Raw genomic sequence first — 24,311 nt, 5'->3', positions numbered from 1 at the left:
CAACTTGAAGAAAGTAAAACTCAATTTTACTCTTTTTTAAATTTACGCAAGAGTTAGTTCAATACATGTTACTTTGATATTAACTAATTCATTTTACATATTAATTTTATAATTGTCAAAGATTATCATAAACATCAGCAGCTCAATGTCCAATATGAAAATTAGATTTTTGATTTTGAAGATCTGATACATTTGTAAGTATATATGTTTTCTACTTTCTAGTTGTATAGATTTTATATTTTGTAAATCAGTAAATGTGCATTTAGCTAATAACATTGCTCTTTAACCATTTTCAGGTGTGAAATTATTTTAAATTAATTTGAATAAGCAGTTTGTGAAATCACTAATCGTCTCACCTTCCAAGGTATGCCTCACTAAACAATTGCGGAATCAGGAAACAATATATGTAAGTGTATGTATTTTGTTGGATATGTTTAGTTGGCTTTGATATGTCAATGAATGTATGTATTTTGTGTTTTTCATGTTTAGTTGGTTTTGATATGTTGTCAAACTCTAAAGATAGCAACAACAGAATTTTTTTTGTATGTGAACTGAAATACATTTTCTGTCATTCATTTTCTATTTGTAGAAGTCAAACTTCATTCTAGTTATAACAGAGAGCAACCTTTTCGTCATTACAACAAGCCTCTTATGGATGTTTGCATTTTATATGAAGAGAAATGACTTGTAGATTTAGGTATTGATTTCAATAGAACCTTTGGCTCTTTTCATTCATTTGTTTGTGTTTTCGGTTTAATGAAAGTTTGCAGCTGGCAGTTGCCTTCTATTTGGATGGTTAATTAACATCCAAGATGAACCTTTAGTCCACCACTATTGAATTTGCATTAGAAATATGTGATGTGCTTAGCACAAACTTCATTTTTCAATGTGAAAAAGAAGATACAATTCTATCAAAATGGAACCAATTTCGGTTACAGCCAAAGGGTAATCGAAATTGTATCTTTTCTATTTTCATTAAACCAAATGCAGTGTCTTAGAGCATGATTTATAATGGAACCAAATGGTTAGCTTCATTATAAATCATTTGGTTTTTTCTTCCCCCTACACAGCTACAGCCAAAGAGTATTTGTATTTTTGTTTACATTGTGAATACAAATGAGAATTTGTGTTGGTTTGACTTTTTTGTTTCCTTTATTTTCTTCTTGGAAATGAAAACTAGATTAGTGCATTCTATTTTCTTTGCAAAACAGAGTTTAATGTATTAGGAGAATGTTTTTATCTACTTAATCATGATGACTATTGTCCTAAGATTCTTTTTGATGATTCAAATTTAGAGAAAATATTATTTTTAACCAGGAAAATGCTAGAAAGCTCGACGGGCCCGACGGGCTTACCGAAGGGGGGCAAAAAGACAATTTTGCCCCCACGCCCTGCGTTCTCCCTCCCTCTCCCATAGATTGCAACCACCCTGCTTCTCTCCTCTCCCCTCCCATGGTCGTTGCCCTAGCCTCGCCGCCGCCCTCGCCTTGCCTCGCCCGATCGTCGTTGTATCTTCAGTGACGATCGACGAGGGCAGCGAGGCGATGGAGGCGTAGTGGCGAGACGAGGCGAGGGCGATGACAAGACTAGGGCAGCGGCCATGGGAGGGAAGATGAGAGAAGTAGGGGCGAGGATAGTAGCCCACTTTGCAAATTTGTAAAGTGGGTAGGGACAATTTTGACTCTTTACCCATTTTCTGTAAATCTCTCGGTGACCCTTTATTGCTATGTAGTGGAGATCTTTTAACCATCCATCATAAATTGTCATAACATTGAAATCATATTTGTTTCCTGTTTCCACAATTGCCTTTCCATTTGTTTAGGTTATGTCTAGTCCATGGACATCAGATTTGTTTCCATTACTTGGGTAAGACAATCTAAGTAGTTGAAAATTTCAGTAATGTCATAACATATTGATTGAAGAAAATGGCAAGGATGAGACCAAGTCATGAGAAAACGAACCAATTTCGGTTTTGTTTGTAGGAATTCGATTAGGTCGGTTTTGTGTATAATCAGTTTGGTTACACCAAACTCACTGTCGATTACTTCGATTTCGGTTAAATCGATTAGTATAGATGTTTGGATCGGTTATCCTTGCAAAAACGGTTCGATTCGATTAGCTAAAAATCGGACCGTTTAGTTTGGTTAAGGTGAATGCTCACCCCTACTTTTTATACCTTGAATGTCTATTTCATTTTAATTAGATATAAAACAAAAATAATAGTTTAGTGAATTGTGAGTTTAAAACGATATTGTTTCATTGATGAGTCAATAATTTGACATATTAATATACTACTTCATCTCATTATGTTAATAGAATACATATACATGTTAGAGCAAATTAAAATATAGTTACAATTAATATTAAAATATTAAGTATAAATTAGAACAATTCTCATAACAATAAATTAAAAATGAATAAAAAGTACAAGATAATCAAATTATTAACTTTTTTTTAAAATATCTAAAATGTCTTTATTTTTTCTTTTTTCCTTTCTTTTTATGATAAAAAAAATGGATGAATTCATATTTGACCAAAGTCAAATGTATAAAATCCTTTGTGTACTTTTCACAGAAAAAAAACGTTTTTAACTATTCAAACAAATTAATTACACTCTATAGCCACTTTTATGTAAGATACCAAAAATACCCTTAATGAGATTTTAAAATAAAAAACCCTACTATCTTTAGTCTCATTTACCAAAATACCCTTATTCTTTCATATAACCTTTTTTCTCTCACCTGATTCACGTTACTCTTTTTCTCTCAGTTGTCAAACTATCCAAACTCAGTCATTCTTCATACATTCAATATTTTGCTTGTTGTGTCATTCAATCTTCTTTATCAATTGCAGCGACCTCACTGAAGTCCCATTCAACAAGTTTCTTTCTCTCCAACAAATAATTTCACCCAATCTCAAGGTATCTATTCGATTTGTATTTGTTTTATTTTTTTAGAAATTATTTGTGTTCACATTGCTTATTAAGGTTGTGTAGAATGATTGTAGTTGTGAGAAGAACATATTTTTATAGATATCATTCCAAATCTGCTCTAATTTGGATGGAAAAAAAAATTTCAAAACTGCACATCGTTTACGAGTTTTGTGGGCAATAACAGTTGATCGGGCTTGTTTGGGAACAAAACTCGATCGGGCTTTGTTCACCCACTAAGCCCGATTATGATTTTTGTTGCCTACAAACCTGATATGGTTTTTATATATATTATTTTTTAAAATAATATGAGTATTTTGTTAAATAATTTAATATTATATATGAGTAAAATAATATAATTTAATATAATATATTTAATTTTATCATATTATTTAACAAAATTTGACTTCTTAAGCATTTGTGCCTAAATGTGTTATGTTAAAATCCTCCAATGTTTTTCATAAAATTTTTAAATATTTTTCTTAAACTACATATGAAAAATTATCATGACTTGGTTGTTAGTTTATAAGTCAAAAATCATGTTTAATTGTACAAATCATCTCTTTAGAAAAATTATTTTACTAAAATATAAATCTCAAAAAGCAAATAAACTTACTTACTTATAGTTATGACTTGATTTAATGAGAAAATGAACCCGATTTGGGTGTGTGTGGGTACGTTGCATCCATGGTAATGGTGAGACTAATTTTTTCCTCCTTTCAATCTTGCAGCAATGGATTTAGTGCAATTGGTCATCGCGTGGAACGGGGAATGAATGATAATAAGTATATTGGGAGTAATAGGATGTGTGCGGGAATCTACAAAAATACGAATTTTACTCAATTGGTTGAGATTGTGTACACGGTGACGGAAATTGATAAAATAAGGTACGACATCACCATTCATTTTGTAACGGAACACTCAAGCGAACTTCCAGCTACCAAGTTCCTTATCAAGGACGACTACGGTATCAGGTTTATTATGTGCGATGATAGAAAATATAAAGTGATGTATGTTGATATGATTTGTAAAGATATTGGAGTTTGTAACCTACGTAGTGGTGGTAATCAAGATTCAGGTACCGTTCCATTTACATCCGCACGTAGTCCACTGCAAAATGATGATTTTGGTACATATGGTATGGGTGGTTTGTCAGATGACGCTCCACATACGGATGATGATTGTGATAATGAAACTGATGATAATAGTGACGATAGCGATGGTGATAATAGTGATGGTGGTGGTGATGAAAGAGGAGTGAGTCCGGAGTACCCAGAAGTAAGATTTTCAGGTCACAATTTGAGAACAACCATTTACAAAGAAACTGGATCGTTCCTGGTGTAGAAAATTATGCAATTGCGGAAACAAGACCCGAAGTGTCTATTCCATACCAGGGTGATCTTTTACACATGGGTGCACTCTTTAAAAGTAAACAGGAACTAATTTTAGCATTTGGACAATATTGTGTTGATGTGAAGATGGACTATCGAGTCAGACGTTCGTGCACAATTCGATTTGAGGTTGGTTGCAAGGATGTGAACTGTAAATTTATGCTTCGTGTAAGATGCAGACCTGGTTGTTCGTTTTGGCATGTGGTGAAATTTATGCCGAGTCACACGTGTACTCTGAACGTCTATGATTCACATTTTCGAAGTGTGAAGGCTATTGTCATCGGAAGTTTGTTCTCTGAAAGAGTGGCGAGTAGTGAATATACACCTAGAATGCTAATGGGGGAGTTGCTGGAACAACATGGTGTGTAGATCATGTACACTAAAGCTTGGAGGTCTTTACAACATGCAAAGAGACTTACTTATGGTAATGCGGATGAATCATATCAGCAACTACCCCCATATTTTCACATGTTAAAAGAAACAAATCCTGGCAGTATCACGGCAATAGAGACAGATGAAAATAATTATTTTTTATATTCATTTTTTGCACTCAGAGCTTGTCTTCATGGTTTCCGATCTTACATAAGACCGGTTGTTGCCGTTGATGCCACACATTTGAAAGGTGAACGCAAATGGGTGATATTCGTTGCCACTTGCAAAGATGGGGAGGAAATGATTTATCCCATTGCTTTTGGATTTGGAGATGGTGAGTCTGACAGATCATGGATATGGCTTTTGACGAAATTGAGAGAGGCTATCGGAGTGCGAGAAGATTTAGTTATTGTTTCTGATCGTCACCAAAGCATTGCGAATGTGATAAGTCATGTCTTCCCTTCTGTCCCACATGTCTTTTGTTTCTTCCACCTTAAGCAAAACTTGAAGAAACATTGTAGACAGCGAAAAGATGTGATGACTGCATTCTACCTTGCAGCATACAGCTACACCACAATAGAACGTGATACATACTTGGCAGAAATATAGTCGATGCATCCTCAGACTCATCTGACATTGATGGAAGCAAGACCGAAAAAGTGGTCACGTGCATATTGTCCAAGAAGAAGATATTCCATGATGACCACCAACATTGCCGAGTCTCTCAATAAATGCATGATGAAAGCACACCGGCTGCCTATAACAAGTGTACATGAATTTTTGAGAGATATGCTTCAGAAATGGTTTAGTGATAGGCGTGCTGCAGCTGCCAGACTTGAAACCATTGTGGCCTCTGCTGTAGTGGCACATGTCAACTTGGCGCATGCCAAAACATTAGACCGAGGATGTCCTGTAGTTCCTATAATACAAGGGAACAAATACCTCGTGCAACATGCAAAGGAAGGCGATGGGATAGTTGAGATTGTTGCGAGTACATGCAGTTGTCGCAAGTGGGACATTGATCAAATGCCATGTCTTCATGCAATTGCTGCTAGCAGGTATCATGGTTTGACTTTTATTTGCATATTATGTTCGTAATTTAGTGTGATATGTTAACACTATGTGTTTCTTTTCCTTATGCGACAGTTTCATGAGGGTGCACTACCATATGCGTTGCCATTCATATTACACTACAGATTGGGTCAAACGCGCATATGCACTTCCCATCAATCCTCTCCGTAACAAGGTCGTTTGGGTTCTTCCAGCGTACGTCAAACAAATAGTTATACTCCCACCTGTGCAAAGAAGACAACCGGGTAGACCGAGAAATGGTCGGATTCCTTCCATGGGGGAAGCTCGTCGAAGAAAAAAATGTGGAAAATGCGGTGAATTAGGACACAACACTCTTGGTTGCCCTAATGAATGGACTTCCTCCATTGGAGAGTCGAGCACAGCCACTACTCTGGAATCCAGGGATGTTGCTAAGGCCTCTGCAAGGGCAAGCCGGAAATGCAGCATTTGCAAAGAAACTGGACACACTCGTCGTCGGTGCCCTATACAGTTGTTAATTCCAGGTGATGATAATATTGTCAATGATGAAAACAATCAATAGACATTAACTCATTCAGGTATGATATAATGTTATCACATATGTTATCAATAGTAGTTAGATCGTTTGTGAAAAAAAAAAAAAAAAACATGTTTTTTACTCGCAAAGTGTTAATGGAATTTTTACTGACCATATATATCCTTTGTGTTTCAGCAATGCTCAAAAATCACTAGCACGATACAAAAAGGATGATAACATCAATCAAATATCTTTTTGTCGGGGGCTCAGAAATGAATATTATTTTTTACATTAATCTTTGAAATTGGATTTATTTATATTTGTAATCTTTCAATTTCCTTCATCTAAACTCATAATTAATGATTGACAACTTGTGTATAATGCAGTTTCAATGGCACCAAGATGATGCAATGATAAACTTGGTCAAAAATTAGAGTGTAATTTCTTAACAATCACTATTATTTGAAACTATAATAGTGGGAAACTTCAAAAAAAAAAAAAACAATCGGGCTTTGTGGGCCACCAAAACCCAGCCATCGGGTTTTGTGGGCCACGAAACCCGGCCATCAGGCTTTGTGGCCCACGAAGCCCGAAAATAATTTTCTTAATTTTTTTTTTTATTTCTCTTCAAATTAATATGTTCTATTAGCACTAAAATGATGTCTTTTAACGTTATTTGGGTAAACCCGAATATATATATCACAACAACGTCATTATTTTTCACTTTGTGTGAGGATGTCCATCCACCATCATCAACACAACCAACACATGATCAATTGCTACTAATAATATTGGACAAATCAAGATAATAACGCTATGATAATAAGTTTGCTCAAAAATTAGAGTGTAATTTCTTAACAATCACTATTATTTGAGACTATACTAGTGGGAAACTTCAAAAAAAAAATCAGTTGCAAAAAAAAAAAAAATCGGGCTTTGTGGCCCACGAAGCTCGAAAATGATTTTTTTTTTATTTTTTTCAAATTAATATGTTCCATTAGCACTAAAATGATGTCTTTTAACGTTATTTGGGTAAACCCGAATGTATATTCACAACAACGTCATTATTTTTCACTTTGTGTGAGGATGTCCATCCACCATCATCAACACAACCAACACATGATCAATTACTACTAATAATATTGGACAAATCAAGATAATAATGCTATGATAATAAACTTGCTCAAAAATTAGAGTGTAATTTCTTAACAATCACTATTATTTGAGACTATACTAGTGGGAAACTTAAAAAAAAATTCAATTGCGAAAAAAAAAAAAAAATCAGGCTTTGCACCAAAACTTTTTCGTGAGCCACGAAAACGAAGCCCGAAAATAATTTTTTTTAATTTTTCTTTATTTTTCTTCAAATTAATATGTTCCATTAGCACTAAAATGATGTTTTTTAACGTTATTTGGGTAAACCCGAATGTATATATCACAACAACGTCATTATTTTTCACTTTGTGTGAGGATGTCCATCCACCATCATCAACACAACCAACACATGATCAATTGCTACTAATAATATTGGACAAATCAAGATAATAACGCTATAATAATAAACTTGCTCAAAAATTAGAGTGTAATTTCTTAACAATCACTATTATTTCAGACTATATTAGTGGGAAACTTAAAAACAAATTCAATTGCAAAAAAAAAAAAAAAATCGGGCTTTGTGGGCCACAAAAACCCGGCCATCGGGTTTTGTGGGCCACGAAACCCGGCCATCGGGCTTTGTGGCCCACGAAGCCCAAAAATGATTTTTTTTTAATTTTTCTTTATTTTTCTTCAAATTAATATGTTCCATTAGTACTAAAATGATGTCTTTTAACGTTATTTGGGAAAACTCGAATGTATATATCACAAAAATGTATTATTTTTCTCTTTGTGTGAGGAACAACTACAAAAAATTCATTTGTCATTTCCAAGTTTTTCATTTTTTCCTCTCAATCTATGGGTTCCACTAACACTAAAATGATCTCTTGTTACGTTGTTCGAGTTAGTTGAAGGTAGAATGCACAACAAATACATGATGAATTGTTCTAACTACTAACATTGGATCAACATGATGTAATGATCTTTAAATTACCCCACAAGTGTAATTTAAAAATTTCGACAAAGTCTCCCTTGTTTCTTGGACATTGAACCTGCATTAGAGACTCAATCTCTATGTTCAACAACATAATAACATGAAAATATTTACCATCACAACATTAGAGACTCAGTCTCTCTTCCCAACAACATACTGCCACCACAACCACTTATCCCTTACCCTCAACAACACCGCAAACCACATTTCATCAAGTGAGCAATATACAATTTGCTATACCTATACAAAAATATACAACATTTGAACTAGATAAAAATAAAAACACAAAACGAAGAATCTTCTAATCTATTGATCTACAAGTATACTACCGTGCTATGTCTATACAAAAATATTCCAATCCGTCTCCGGAGGGTACGGACATCCACAGTTGGGTGCATCTGCCAGTGATCCTCATTATGCCTCAGTATGTCCTCGACGTATTTGATAACGTAGCACCCATAGCTGGCCCTATATTAGACATAACACACATTGGCAGCATAACCATATTTTCATGAAAATTGACTCTGTAATATAATTTAAATTAATTTACCCATTCGGTTGTCGAGGCAACTTCTGAGTATCAGTATTCTCCACTTCCCAATCTCTGTTTAGCGTCGCAGTTGTAGTTACATGTTCATAATATGTAGCTTTCTTTAGTGAATTCTCACAAGTGGTTGTATAGCTTCGACCCTGCTCCTACGACTGTCTTCATTCATGGCATTGGAGTCATATATGACAATTCTCCTATCTTTCAAGCAAATCTTTAAGAGAAACCAATGAGAATTCGCTACATTACAAGGGAGCAACACCTGTATTTTATTTTAATACGTCAGTCATACGGATATAAATAAATAAATCATTAAATGGAATGAATTAAGACTTACATAATCGACCATCCACCAAGGGAGACTCATGTCAGTACGCCCGTCAATGAAACCGGTCCACTCTTCCGGAACAAATGCGATGGAAGGCACAAAAACCCTCATGTTGCCCCCATACTCCTGTTCCGAAAATCTTACCATGGATGCCTGAAAAATAAAATAAAATAAAATAAAAATATTGGTCATAGACTAAATTAAGATGCAAAAAAAAAAAAAAAAAAAGTAGTGCAAACTCACAAAAAGCGAGGTTGACATGATAGCGTAGTTTGTGTCATATTGACACCGAGACTGTATACGTCTCAGGCAACACATGTAACTATCGATATGATAACCCTCCAACTAGTTGGCCTCATTCTCTATGTTTCAGAGGTCATCCGATGTTAGGTTAAGAATGAAACCGGTGTGAAGACTATAACAACCAAGAAAAATAAGAGTAAGAATATATTGTTGATGCAAATAAAAAATAACCCTCAGGGGGCACTGTCTCTATGTCCGGCAGCATTGGGTCTAGTACCGGCGGCATCGGGTCCACGTCCGACCCCTCCAAAGCAGTATCCTTCTTTCTCCTTTTATATTTTGTTGGATCGGTGAAGGGTGGCCGACGAAACTGCGATGGCAATCTATCTCGCATAGGTCACCTGTCGACCTTAACCATTTCCTCCTGAACAAAACCTAACTGTTACAATATTTTAGAATGAAGTAAAACGTATAAAAGTAAATTTGGAACTTACTCTAGATGTAGATGCCTGCTCCTCATCGTGATGATCAAGATCTACCTGATCACCACCCTGGGACTGCTCATGAGCATTATCTCTATGATCTGGGGAAATATGCGGGATGCGTAGATGAGCACATAGTGCTGCCTGCCCCCTCTCTAGTGATTCCTGCGCCCTCTCTAGTCTCAACAATTATGTCCTCACCTGATTCATTTCCCCATCTATTCTCCGCAACGTATCTAGAGTTTGTTTTAGCATCTCGGTGATCTACAAAAGGGCAAACAAAAAATATATAAATAATTACAAAAAATATAAATTAAAACTATTATTATAATAAAAATCATACTCCTACCTCGTATTGTCCATGGTGTGAACTGTCAGGGAATCTTGCCTCCTCCTTATCCTTCTCCCCCTTTCCCTCCTATAAAAAATATATAAACAATTACAAAAAATATAAATTAAGACTATTATTATAATAAAAATCATACCCCTACCTCGTATTGTCCGTGGTGTGAACTGTAAGGGAATCTTGCCTCCTCCTTATTCTTCTCCCCCTTTCCCTCCTATAAAAAATATATAAACAATTACAAAAAATATAAATCAAAACCATTATTATAATAAAAATCATATCCCTATCTCGTATTGTCCGTAGTGCGAACTATCAAAGAATCTTGCCTCCTCCTTATCCTTCTCCTCCCTATTCTTTTCCTTTCTCTCCTCATCTAAATGTATCATACTCGCCTCATCCTCATCCCTGTCATTCTCTTCCTCCTCTTCACCCCCTCCGCCCCCAAATTTATAGACGTCGACCCCAACTGAGTGTTGAGGGTTAAAAGATCTCTAAAAATTTGTTTCCCGCTCATCATCAGTGGGCTCAAGAGTCGGACTCGATCCTTGTGCCTGCAAAATTGTATTATTTAGATAGATATGATTTAAAAATAAACTAAATTTAGAGGTAAGTTGCACACTTGCTTCCTTCCTAAGACAGTCATCGTAATTTTTTATCTGTGACCTTTTTTTGGATAGTCATTTTCTGCATCTTGGAATGTCTGCGTCGGACAGTCTGACAGCTCATTTATTCTGAATCCATGGGAATGTTTCGATCAACCACCACTGTAGAGAGCAAAAAAAAAAATGAAAAAAAATATTAAAAAACAAAACAAACATTTAGTTACTATAGACAAATCATGTACAATAAGGAGTGAGTACGACAAATCATATACAATAAGGAGAGAGTACCTGAAACGCCCATACAAAACCATAAAGGTTGATTTTCTTCCCACCGTCACCAGTCAATTTTCTTTCTTTCGTGGTCAACCGGATGTAATGTTGACTCTTACTGTAGACATATGTACCCCAAGGGAACATCTCAAATGCTTGTAAATCCTCGACCATAGTCCACAAGAAATCATCCACATGCCCACGCTCATCTTGGCCCAACAAAAATATGTCGACCACAGCAATGTAAATCAGTTTCAGGGCATCCTCTAAAACCATGTCCTTTCTGGTACTAATAAGTAATTCAAGGTCGTCTCTAGTCACCCCCTTCTTATGTTGTGGAAATAGTCGAGCACGTAAACTCTCTGGCTCAACAGGTTTCAGTTCAAGGCTTTCCCTATCAATAGCCCCAAATCGGAGTCCACTAATAAGTATGAACTCTTGCCTCCCGCACCTGTATGGTGTGCCGCCAATCTCGAACCACATCTCATCGTGGTGGGCACTCGAAAATGTCACCTCCCTAGTAGAACATGATATATCAACTGTGGTGCAGTCAAATGGAGGGACAAAGGCATCTTCAAGAAATGTCCTAATGGGCCCTATAGGAATCTATCCAATAACTTGTATCGGTCTAGAGCACGACGCATCGCCTCAAGGTGTTTGATCCCACAATGAGTAGTAACTCGCATTCCGGGCAGTAATATCCAGTGAGCATGAAGATAAGTAAATTTTATAGTTTTTTGTTCAGCCATCTGTAAGAAAAAAAATACAAAAACAATAATTATCTTAGCACATGTAAAAGCACAAGTAAAAGAAGAAAAAGCCCAATTGTCGCAGCTCGATCATCGCAACCCAAACCTGATCGGGCTTCGTTGGGCAGCGATAATCGGGCTGCGTCACAGCCCAACGGTCGGGGGAGCCCAATTGGGCATGGGCTTGGTTGCGGCCGATCGGGCTTCGTTGTGATTGGGCTTCGTTGCAAGGAGACAAAGCCCGATTGGGCTTCGTTCCAGAAAGCCCAGTCGAGCTTCGTCTCCCTACAACGAAGCCCAATCGGGCTTTCTTCGTCACACGAAGCTCGATCGAGCTTCGTGTGCAAACGAAGCTCGATCGAGCTTTGTTTGCAGACGAAGCCCGATCGGGCTTCCTATCACGAAGCCCAATCGGGCTTCGTCTAGACGAAAACGCTTCAGGAAACCCAATCGGGCTTTTTCTAGACGAAGACGAAGCATTTTCGTCTGCAAACGAAGCTCGATCGAGCGAGCGACAAAGGGGGCTTCGTTGCAGAGACGAAGCCCATCGAGATTCTACCCCAGCGGGTTTCGTCGCAAACGAAGCCCGACCGTGGGGCTTCGTTCGCGACGAAGCCCAATCGATCTCCATGGTTGCCGACCACGAAGCTTCGTCGGTGACCATTTCCAGCATCTTTGTTTATTAAAATCAACAGAAAACTCTAACCTTGTTCATCCAAGATGAGATTGACGTCGGCGGTCAAGTGGCTATCACAGCGGCGGCGGCGAGTGGCAGTCACGACGGCGACGACGGTTACTGTGTGAGAGAGATGAAGTAGGTGGGTGAAATGGGTAATGGGGGTGAGGGGTATTTTAGTATTTGACTATTATTGTGTTTATTTTTTATTTCTTTTTAATTTTTTAAATAAATAATGGTCAAATTTGGCAAAGTGGCTATTTCATGTAATTGGTTTGTTTGAAAGTTTAAAAATGTTTTTCTTTTAAAAAGGGGTTAAAAAGGAATTTTATATTTAAATAGTGGTTACTTTTTACCATTTCCACTAAAAAAAACCTACAATATCATTGCATTTGACAAACTCTCATTACATATAATAATCTATAAATTAGACAAATTATACAAACTAACTAAAATTTAACATGATCGTAATGTCAAAAAACTATACTCTCCCATATACGTCGTGTAATAATATAGAATCATGTTACATGTACATTACTTTTGTATATCTTGAGCTACATAAAGGGGTATTATGATCAAAATACCCTTCATTTTTATGCACCTTTATGCGCTTCATGAGAAACCTTTTTATCATTGATACATCTTTATATAATTTAAGATATATATAAAGATATATCAATAACATTATTCAATATATACACTCACCTAATATAACATTATTCAATATATACACTCGCCTAATAACGAAGCGAGTATATGTCTTTTCCGTCCTTGGACTCTCTCTCTCTCTCTCTCTTCTTCCCCGTGTGGCGGCCGCCGTCTCTGGAGGAAGTGATAAAATTGTCAAAAACTCCGCAAATGCATGGAAAGAAATCAAGCCACATCACATGTCATGCCCCAAACTAGACGCCTGGCTCGCATGGCTGCCCAAACCGTCCAACGGGGCAACTGACTTGGACTCGCTCCACTTCTTTGCAGTTGATTCCTTCTACTTCAACCCTCTCTCTCAATGCATGCGATGAAAATCACTCATTGAATCTGAAATCTTGTTCTCCAACTCGTCGGAATTCCCAATCCTCAACACACAGTATCTGATTCCAAAAGATTCCGATCCCACGGCCCTAATTCCCAAGGTAAATCCCAATATAGATGCATATATCTGTAATTCTGCGTACGAATATGCGGTAGTGTTAATGCGGTGTTGGAGGTATAGCTCACGAGTGGTGTTGATTGCAGGTAAAGAGCAGGTTGAAGGAATTGAACTATGAGGTTATTGAAGGTGGCGACTTGTAACCTGAACCAATGGGCTATGGATTTCGACTGCAACGTGAAGAACATCAAGGAGTCGATTGTCAGGGCTAGAGAAGCGGGGGCTGTCATCAGGCTTGGCCCCGAGCTAGAAATCACTGGCTATGGCTGCGAGGACCATTTCTTAGAACTCGACACCGTCTCTCATGCGTAAGCAAGCTTTTCGCGCACGTATCTGTGGATAATTCAGTTGATTTTGGACAAAATGATGTGTGGACATTGTTACGGTGGCAGCTATTACGTAAAGAATGGGTTTATCCTCTATTTGATTGGAAAATTTTAGCGCCTGGATCTTGCTTTTGTTTTGTTGTTATGGAATATATTTTTGTCAATTTGGCTTCTATTTTTCTGTTCTTTTTGTGAGTTATTTCGTTAGAGGGTTCATATATGTAAATATCACATATAAATGTGTACGTAAGAGTTAAGATGGCTGCATCACCGAAAGAAAAATTCTCCATTAGAACACCCTCCCACATCAACCAAGAATGACACAAGTTTCCCATTAGAACACCCTCCCACTTTGACCGATAAATAAAGTTGGTATATATATATATATTTTTGGGTTTTAACAAAGCACCTTGTTAACTGTGCTCCCTGTTTTGAGTCAGTGACCAACTCCAATGGCCTGGGGAGAAGGTCTCGAAGGCCAGGGAGAATTAAGGGAGAAAGTAAGAGATTGGAAAGCAAAGAGAAGAAGAAGAAGAAACTGAATTTTCATTATTTCCCCAATTCAAAACATGAAAACTCCTTGTACAAGTTGTAAGTTTCAGGCCAAACCAACTAATGCCTCCTAACCGATTTTTGAACAGAAATCTGACCAAGTACAAGCCTCCTAAAGCACCTTGTTATTGTAGTTATAGCTTTGTAAGGCTTGTTCCTTAATTCTTGAAGTGAACCCTTCTATAGTCAACTGGGAAATTATATAGTTAACTGTAATGACACTCCATAAATAGATTATTTGGCTTCTCTCTGTTGTCAACTATTCCTGCTTTCGTCAATTGTTTCCTTCCTAGTCTAAATACCTTCAGGGATGTCTGACCTCTCTGTTGCTTCTTCTCCTTGTGATGTCTTGAACAATTCCTTGTTCCTCTTGTTCCAGCTCAGCTGGTTTATCATCTTGCAACTTCTTTTTTCCTTCATGCAGTAATGCTCTATCACACCTCCACTAATACTCCTCTAGTAGCAATTGCTTAGTTTGTTATGTTGGCACAGTTGTCCTGTTTTACCCTAATATATATATATATATATTTATCTGATGGCTGTACTGATGTTACAGATTATCCTATCTCATGGGTTACCTACAACACTGATAGTTCCAGTGTTTGAAATGAAGTGGAACCTGGTTATGCCACAGAGGTTCTAGAATGTGTATGATAACTAAAATTCACTGCTTTCTGGTGAAATCACCTTGAAGGAGATCAGTATGGAAACTTTTGTATAGTTTAACCATTTGAAATGAAGGGGATGTGTTAATCAATTTATAGATTGATAGGATATGGCCTTTTTTCTGATGGCACTAATAGATTGATTTCATATAGCCTTTTTCTGATGGCACTAGTTGATTTTATCAAGTATTGACACTAATACAATATGTACTGATGTTAGTCCTTGCCAAATTACTAGATTGATGCATTTGAATACTGTTTTTTAAGGAATCAAGTGCCTGCTATTGGTTATGGTTCATTTTGCTATCATGACTTTGGAGTATTTCTTCTTACAGATGGGAATGCTTAAGAGATATTTTACTTGGTGACTGGACAGATGGCATCCTATGTAGCTTTGGTATGCCTATTATCAAAGGGTCAGAGCGTTACAACTGTCAAGTATTATGCCTTAACAGAAAAATTATCATGATACGCCCAAAGATGTGGCTTGCAAATGATGGGAACTATAGGGAGCTCCGATGGTTTACAGCATGGAAGCAAAAAGAGCTTGTAGACTTTCAACTCCCAACTGACATATCTGAGGCTTTGTCACAGCAAACGGTGCCTTTTGGATATGGATACATTCAGTTTCTGGACACGTATGTTAAGATGTCTTTAATGCTATCTCTTTTATTCTACTATGCGTGTGTGTGTGTGGGTTTTGTGAATCTCTATTGCCCATAAACTAAACTGAACTTACTGATCTTGAAATAAAGTTGAGTACATGGCTTCTCCTATCCCATATTTAGAGTAACATATTACACGGAACATCTATTCACTTGCTTAAGAGTATTAGAAATAGAGCACATCAGGGCCATCAGGCTAAGTTAAACAGTTAATAAAGAGCCTAGAAAAAAGATTAACTAGAATCAGCTCCTTATGCTGACATATGTGGCTAGAAGACATAGAACACTTGCACTAGCAGACTAGCAGGTTTTGCCTTTTATTCTTTCATGTTTTTGGCCAGATAGGTGCACCTGTGAGACGAGTAGATGGAATAGAAGAAGTTCGTAGCAGAAAGGGTAGACGAAGACCAAATAAAACTTGGTGGAAAACCCTTAGACATGACATAGGATATTATGGCCTTGCAAAAGATTTGACTATAGATAGAGATGGTTGGAGACCTAAAACTCATGTGGCTGACCCCAACCTAGTGGGATTAAGGCTTGTGATTGTTGTTGTTGCCATATTTTTAACCAGCTGTTGCCTGAAGTCTAATTCTTGAGCCTTGTTATCTGTCAGAGCTGTTGCAGCTGAAATTTGTGAAGAACTGTTTACTCCCATTCCTCCTCATGCCGAGCTTGCGTTGAATGGTGTTGAAGTGTTTATGAATGCTAGTGGAAGTCACCACCAATTACGAAAGCTTGACCTTCGCCTTCGTGCTTTCATAGGTGCTACACATACTCGTGGAGGAGTTTACATGTACAGTAATCATCAAGGATGTGATGGTGGACGCCTTTACTATGGTAAACAAAGGGATTTTTAAGCATGTGATTTGATTTGTTAAATTTGCATTTACTGTTTACACGTAATTGACATCCATAAGAGTTTTCTGCTAATAATTGGCAGATGGATGTTCCTGTGTTGTTGTGAATGGTGATGTGGTTGCTCAAGGCTCACAATTTTCTTTGAAGGATGTTGAGGTGGTGGTTGCTCAAATAGACCTGGATGCAGTATGTTCTAAGCTGTTCCTGTTCCTGTTGTCCCTTAAATTCTGGGGGTTACTTGTCTTCTTTATTTGTGCTACTATATATGTTGCTGTGTTCTTCAAGCTTCTGCTCGACCATTTACTATGATCTTCAGGGTTTTGTTCTCATTGTTGGAGATTTCTAAGAGGTGCAATGACATCCAGGGTGCTGCAACTTAGGCACAAAATAGCTTTTCCCATGAGGGAGACATTTGAAGAGACCATGAATCTGTCTTATATAACTGCTATAAATACTTTATAGATGTATTTATAATCTGTCTTAAGCATGTTACAAGTTTGAGAATATAACTACTATAAATACTTTATAGATATGTCATATGTGTGTGTATATATATTTCTTGTAGACCATGAATCTGTCTGATCATACATGCATAAATATATATACATATATATCTTATAGACCATGCATATGTCTTGTCATGGCATTATACCACGATCTGAAAAATGTTTTGGTTTATTTTTTCTTTGTTAACAGGCAAATATGACTCTGCCTAAGCTGCTGGGTGTCCATTAAGGGACGCCAACTACCAATAAGATTACCAAGGATGAGCTTCTATTATTGAATAAACTATAAAATACCCAGAATTTAGATGCAGACCAATGCAAAAGGGAAGCTCAAAGTCCACTTGTCGATCTGAGATAAACAAATATCCAAGAACATTCATCTGCAAAACCTTCCGTATACTTTCAAATTAAAACATGTGATAACGATGTGACAATTTTACCCTTATGCACTGCCTTATGGGCTTTTTTTTATCCTCTGAATCCTGCTATATACATTTCTTTGTTTCTGTTGGGTCTTTCAGATTTTGTCTCCATTCTCCTGTGCATGTGATAGCAGAAACTTTTAGAAAATTTAGCATTAAATTGTTTTGCTGATACATCATCTGCTCATACCCTGGCCCATCCTGTTGGTGGATTCGATTTTTTTCCTTTATTCTAGTCAAAGACCCCAATCATCTTACATCTGTTTTCAGCTTTAATTCTTTGATATTCAGATCTGTAATTAGTCATTGAAATAATTTTCTCCAACTTAACTTCATTTTATTCACCAAGTCCTTTTTTGCAATAGACTGAGCTAGAAACATAAAATTTTCTTCCTCTTAGATTCTAGCCCAGAGAGTAGTAATTGTTTAATGCATTATCTGTTTAACATGGAAGATCCTTTTATACAGTTGCATATTCATATTTTATAATTTTTTGTCATATGCTTGAACCTTTTAATGTTGTTGGCATTTTTATAATGCTGCAAGAGGCAGGACTCTGTTCAATAGTGCATCTTACCATATGATTATCCAATTACTTACACTATTATAGACCCTAGGCTGCTTTTTACAATCATTTGAATATTAGACCTTGGCTCTAAGTGCTTCTATTATTCACTGGCAGGTTGCTAGTCTTAGAGGATCTATAAGTAGTTTTCAAGAGCAGGCAAGTTGCAAATCCAAAGCTCCGTCAGTGGCATCACCTTACAAGCTTTGTCAGGGTTTTAACCTTCAAATGTCTCTTTCAAGTCCATTTAAGGTCAGTTCTTGGTCTGGAAAGTATCGCCCAAAATTAAAATATTGTTGGCAGTTTGTACTTCCTAGCTTCTGGTTAACCCATGTTTTATATTTAATTGTATGAACATTTTGCTTCTTTTGACTTATTTAAAACATCAAGACATACTACCCCATGGAAAAGCCAGATATCTTCCATCCTTTCCTTTCTAGTAAATGCGAGAAAGTGTAGATCTAGATAGCAGATGCCATTTTAAAAACTCTTTTGTGCTTGTCACTAATTGTCATGTTTAAAACATCAGAATTTGCATGGGCTTCAATGTGATCTTTCACCTAAATATGCCAACATCAGTCAGAGCTTCTTCATTATGTGATATTAGATAGGAATGATTAATAGCTTTTCTAAATATGCTTTATCAAGGTTTGGCTAGTTTCTGTTGTCCCAATCATGTTGCCTCAAGGGGATTAGGTTTACATCACGAAAATGTGCGGGGCTTCCTCTCCAATTGATTGCGTGTTGGGCTGGCCCTCACCTTTCTAAGGAGCGTGTTTTGATGTCTTCAGTTTCAAATTTTGTAGGTTTTGTGTAATTTGGACATGTTTCTTCTCATTCCTTTTTGTTGCTTCTTTCATGGAAATCCTTATTTCGAGAAATTGCGAGTTTCAATGACTTTTGATCCTTTTATTTCTAACCGAATTTAAGTGAAAGTTATTTCTCAACTGTTCCAAGTTTGTGTGTACAATAAATAAAAAATGGATTATATCTGGTGAGTGATAAATTTCTCCAAACTATGAAATTTCTATGAACAACAGCATTCATTCTGCTGCAGCATTCACAAGCGTTGAGAGTTTGATAGTATCTCTAGTGAAAAAATGCATTTCTTTTGCGAAACTTGCAGACATTTTAGAATGAGGAGCCCATTTCTGTAATTTAATTTGCCTATGATATCTAAGAGAGAGAGGTTTCTCTCTTTAAGTCTTCAAAATGAGCTTCTCTCTCTAAAATTTATCTGTCCATTTTGAAATTGATTTGTCAAACAAACATGGGAATATGTGACTTGGAAGAATATTTGGCAACAAAATAAGGTATTAGGACATTTTATTCCATTCCCTTCCCTTCCTGGACATAATGTTCCAGCATAGCAAACATAGCCTTAGTACTCTAGAGTTGTGTTGATTGTTTAGTTCATGTGTTATATGTGACTTGGAAGAATATTTAGCTACAGCAGGACATCATTTATAAGGGCTTATAAGTTCTGATGAATGCCCATGCCTTTTAACATTAGCATTGTGATGTGATCTGGAAAATGGTCACCATCTCACCAATGGATTGTCCAGAAATCTGTTTAATTTGCTTTCATTTGACAATACTAGTGATTTTCCTTGGTGTTTCACATTGTTAAGTACATCTATTGAATTGTGGCTCAATTCAGTTAAGATTGCATTTATAGACATCATTCATCATTTGTAGATTAGATATCACTTGCCTGAAGAGGAAATAGCATTTGGACCTGGTTGCTGGCTGTGGGATTATTTAAGAAGAAGTGGAGCATCTGGTTTCCTGCTTCCTCTCTCTGGTGGTGCTGATAGCTCGTCTGTTGCGGCTATAGTTGGCTGCATGTGCCAGCTTGTAGTGAAAGGTCAGTTCTATTCTATCTTAGTAGTACCATACCTTATCATTTTTTAATCAACTTATAAACTAATGTAGGTACTATAATTATATCTCTTTGTGAGTAACTGTTTTTACAGGATGAGTTTAGGTTCTTTCTCATCTCCACTTCTCTCTTAGTTTAAACTATTTCTGGAAGGGAATGGATGCTGTTCTATTCATAAGGGCCAATTTGATTTGGATTGAACTGGTATTATCTAGTAGCAGTTGAACCTAAGCTATTAATAACTTTGAGCACATTCTTTTGGTCAGGGTGAGGGATGTAAATGGTCCTCAATGGGTCCCCAATTAACCCCATTTAAGTCCCCCTAGGGATGTAATTGGGTTCCCAATGGTGCCAATTAACATGATTTAAGATTAAAACAACAAGGTTTACTTGAAATTTTTTTAAAACAACAATGTAAACGGGGTTAATTGGGGGCCCATTTACATCCCTAGTCCCCCCAATTAAAGCAAGTATGAAAATTCATAATTGGGGATACATTCACAAGGCTTATTTGAATATTTGTTAAAACAAGTATGTAAATGGGGTGGGGGAACTGAACCCATTCACATCCCTAGTCAGGGTTATCATAATACTTGTAAGACTGTCAAACTGGAAATCCCAAGTTTTTATTTTAGTCGATAACTATTTGTGTCCAAATAGGAATTCTCCTGTTAGGAAAGTGTCCTGTGCTTCTTATGCTTTGGACATTACCTGGATGGTGCATAACATGTTTTGAAGAAGAGACAAAAAGTGTTAAATATTTTATTCATGTGTTAGGTATATATACAACTCTACAAGGTACAACTTAGGAAAGCTAATAATTATGTACAAGGCTAAGCTTGTGCAACACTATAAAGCTAACAGAACATTTTCTTTATTTGTACTGTGGTAATATAATATAATATACCACCCAATACACCTAAAAAGATTTGGTAATATTAGACGACAGATCTCAGGGAAATAGTCTTTTATTGTCACTAAAATTATTGTGGCAATTCAAATAAGGAAGTTGAACTAAAAGATCACTATAGAATAGAAGTGGGCTACACCATGTCATTGTTCCTAATTGATAATACTGAACATTCCTCTATTGCCTATTTGTTTAAACTTAAAACTTCTCAGAGTTGGGTTGAGCCAGATTAACCTTCTGCTTTCTTCAAATTAAGTTTTAACCAAATTTTTTTGATGAAGTCCAGTAATTTATGGATCAAAGTGATTGTAATAAAAGAAAGTTTTGGAAACAAATAAAAGTATGAATACCAAAGGTAAGGTCCTGGATGGAGCCAGTGAGGCAGAGTAGATTACACAAAGTAGTGGGGATAAACATATGTTTTTTTTTTTTCCAGTAAATAATAATGAGTTTTTAAACAATTATCCTGGATATCCATGGTCTCATAGAGCTATGTGTCGGTGTTGGTTCACAAGCCATGCTCTCTGCAAACTTGCATAAATCATAGAAGTACTATGCTACACAATACACAGCCAGAAAAAACTAGCTTAACAGTTCTTTATTGTCTTCCAAACTTGGATATATTTTTTATCCTAGTTTTTGAGTGCTATTGATTGATACTTACATGTATGCAGAAATAGCAAATGGGGATGAGCAAGTCAAAGCAGATGCTATACGCATTGGCAATTATACAGAAGGCCAGTTCCCTACCGATAGCAAGGAATTTGCTAAACGAATATTTTACACAGTATTCATGGGATCTGAAAATAGGTGGGTTTATGTAAGAATATGATATGTTTTTACTTCATATAACTTTTCTATGCGGTTGGTCTAATTCTAAATTTTCTTGAACTGGCATTCAAGTTTACCGGGTATCCCTGGTGAATGAGGTACTGTATGTATTTGCTGTAATTTGGTAATATCTAGATGCTCCAAATATGGACTTTATTTTGTGTGGACTCTAGAAATTTTAAACACTTTTAATAATTAATCCAAATCATCAAAATATTTTAGTTGCCCATCTAAACCAGACTTTACAACCTCCTTGTGGGATTCAAGGAAGTCATGAAATTTGGTTCTTGTAGAAGGATATCTCAAATAAATGGATTTGAGAGAGATGAATTGATAGTTTGGGTACCATCTGATAATCAAGTACTCTTTGCTAATTTAATACTACAGCTTTTTATATTTCATTGACTGGTAATTCTGTTTGGTCATTCCAGTTCTGAAGCCACTAGCATGCGGGCAAAAGTGCTTGCAGATGAAATTGGTGCATGGCATCTTGATGTTAAGATAGATGGTGTTGTTTCTGCTTTGCTGTCTTTGTTTCAAACCCTTACAGGAAAGCGACCCCGCTATAAGGTAAAAAAAAGTAAAAATAGTCCATATTAGTATTTTCAAATTAGCCAAAATTTCTTATGCAATAATTTATCTTGTGACTAAAATCTCACCTTTCTCATGTATTTATCTTTCCAAACAAATGTAAAGACTTTTTTCATTAGGCTGTACACAGTTGACCATCCTCACCTGGCAGTGGAGGGAGCTTCATGGATGTGCTGTCCTCTTTGTCATGTTTACTTAATTTCACTAGTTGTCATTTTGCTCATGCATTTCATTTATGCCCACACCATTGTGTGAATGAGGATCAAATGCATTGGAATTCACTGACCAACCAAGTTGGCCAGTATCAGAATGATCAGCACAAGAATCGCAATGATAATTGTCATGTTTTCTTTAATGTGACTAGTGCACAGCTTGTTCATGCATTTATTTATTTATCTTGGTTCCGCTGCCATCATGTTAATGAGGACCTATGGATTGCAAATGGCCAACTGGATTGACCTGTGTCATTACAATCAGCATAAGTGAGATTTCCTTTGGAGAAACATTTTGACTCGATCCTGTTTAATCACAGGTAGATGGTGGATCAAACATTGAGAACTTGGGCTTGCAAAACATTCAAGCTCGAATTAGAATGGTGCTAGCATTTATGTTAGCATCACTCATGCCTTGGGTTCACAGCAAACCAGGTTTTTATTTGGTTTTAGGTAGCTCCAACGTGGATGAAGGATTGCGTGGCTATCTAACAAAGGTATATCTTGACATTTAGATCTTTTCATAGTTATATATTGAAAATGTTTTGATGGAGCAGATTCTTGGTTTTTGAGGAAACTACTTTGCATGTTACTGACCTTGGCTATACTGTTAATATAGTAACATAACTTACTGAAAATAAACTTAATATTGTTAGCATGGTTGTTAAAATTGATATCTGGATTGAATGTTGTTCAATTTTGATGAATTGATCTTAATCATTCAAAAAATTGTTCCCTTGCAGGATCATGGTAGGATTACAATCCAACCAATCCTACTTTAATACACATTTTGGGGCTGAATCTGGCCTTTTTAGACCTTTTAATTTAATTTTGTTGGGTCTGTGCCTTTTTGCTCAGGGTCCCATACCCTAGATAGAGAATTGCAGATGAAATATGGGAGTTTTCCCATTTTGATTCTAAGGCAATTTGTTCTGGTTCTCTTTCCACCAGATATATCTCTTTCTTCTCTTCTTTTTCTCCTCTACTCTCTAGTTCTCCTCTTCTTTTTGTCTTCTTTTGATTTGAATCTTCTCTATAGTTAATCCTCTTTTTCTAAGCCATATCCTTATTATTCCATTCTTGTTCTTTTTGCCTATTTTGTAGTTCTCCTCTTATTGTTCAAATCTTCTTTGTAGCTCTCCTTTTGACGTGACATGGATATAATGGCCTTGTAGAAGATATAACCATGGATAGAGATAATTGGAGAGCTAGAGTTCATGTAGTTGAACCCACCTAATGGGATTAAGCTTGTGATGATTATAAGGAGATTCTTCAAATACTAGACACTATTGAATCTTTGAAATAGAGTCTGCCGTTGTTTTTAGGCCCTCCTGCACAATTAAGTCAAGAATATGCTCTGTATGACAAACATGAAATATATCCTCTCCCAAATGCTACAATGATTGCTTAAAATTCACTCTTTCAACTTTCTAGCAATTGGATCACTATTTGATGTATTATCAATGAAAATGACTAAACAAGTTATCAGTATTCTACTACAAAAATAATTCTTTAATAAACTTGGAAGAGTTTCTCCATCATATGGTACTCCATGTACTTGTAGGAAAGAATTCTTTCTGTA

General features: G+C 36.4%; 2 protein-coding genes across 4 annotated transcripts in view; both read left to right on the top strand.

Annotated features, from left to right (window-relative positions):
* Window positions 1-4,692: 4,692 nt before the first annotated feature.
* LOC127813497 (protein FAR1-RELATED SEQUENCE 5-like) lies at window positions 4,693-5,301 on the top strand. The gene has a single exon (XM_052354496.1). It carries the CDS (start codon window positions 4,693-4,695, stop codon window positions 5,299-5,301), a length of 609 nt encoding a protein of 202 aa, XP_052210456.1.
* Window positions 5,302-13,354: 8,053 nt separating this feature from the next.
* LOC127813053 (glutamine-dependent NAD(+) synthetase) overlaps window positions 13,355-24,311 on the top strand; it is an 80,158-nt gene continuing 69,201 nt past the window's right edge. For 2 of the 3 annotated variants that reach the window (XM_052353766.1, XM_052353765.1), the window contains exons 1-10: window positions 13,355-13,724; window positions 13,828-14,049; window positions 15,620-15,922; window positions 16,566-16,789; window positions 16,893-16,996; window positions 18,421-18,555; window positions 20,002-20,170; window positions 21,770-21,905; window positions 22,358-22,496; window positions 23,050-23,226. In XM_052353766.1, the coding sequence (XP_052209726.1) occupies window positions 13,856-14,049; window positions 15,620-15,922; window positions 16,566-16,789; window positions 16,893-16,996; window positions 18,421-18,555; window positions 20,002-20,170; window positions 21,770-21,905; window positions 22,358-22,496; window positions 23,050-23,226 (1,581 nt within the window). In that variant the 5' untranslated portion in view covers window positions 13,355-13,724; window positions 13,828-13,855. The remainder of the gene's footprint in view (window positions 13,725-13,827; window positions 14,050-15,619; window positions 15,923-16,565; window positions 16,790-16,892; window positions 16,997-18,420; window positions 18,556-20,001; window positions 20,171-21,769; window positions 21,906-22,357; window positions 22,497-23,049; window positions 23,227-24,311) is intronic. The other variant, XM_052353763.1, reaches the window with a different exon arrangement.

This window comes from Diospyros lotus, chromosome 11, assembly GCF_014633365.1.
Source record: "Diospyros lotus cultivar Yz01 chromosome 11, ASM1463336v1, whole genome shotgun sequence".
NCBI classification, from domain to species: Eukaryota; Viridiplantae; Streptophyta; class Magnoliopsida; order Ericales; family Ebenaceae; genus Diospyros; species Diospyros lotus.
Note: the sequence above shows the minus strand (reverse complement) of the source record. Positions and strands in the feature narration are given on the sequence as shown.

What these genes read in the sequence shown, in the direction of transcription:
- LOC127813497 (XM_052354496.1), top strand. Translation starts at nt 4,693, where the DNA reads ATGTACACTAAAGCTTGGAGGTCTTTACAACATGCAAAGAGACTTACT.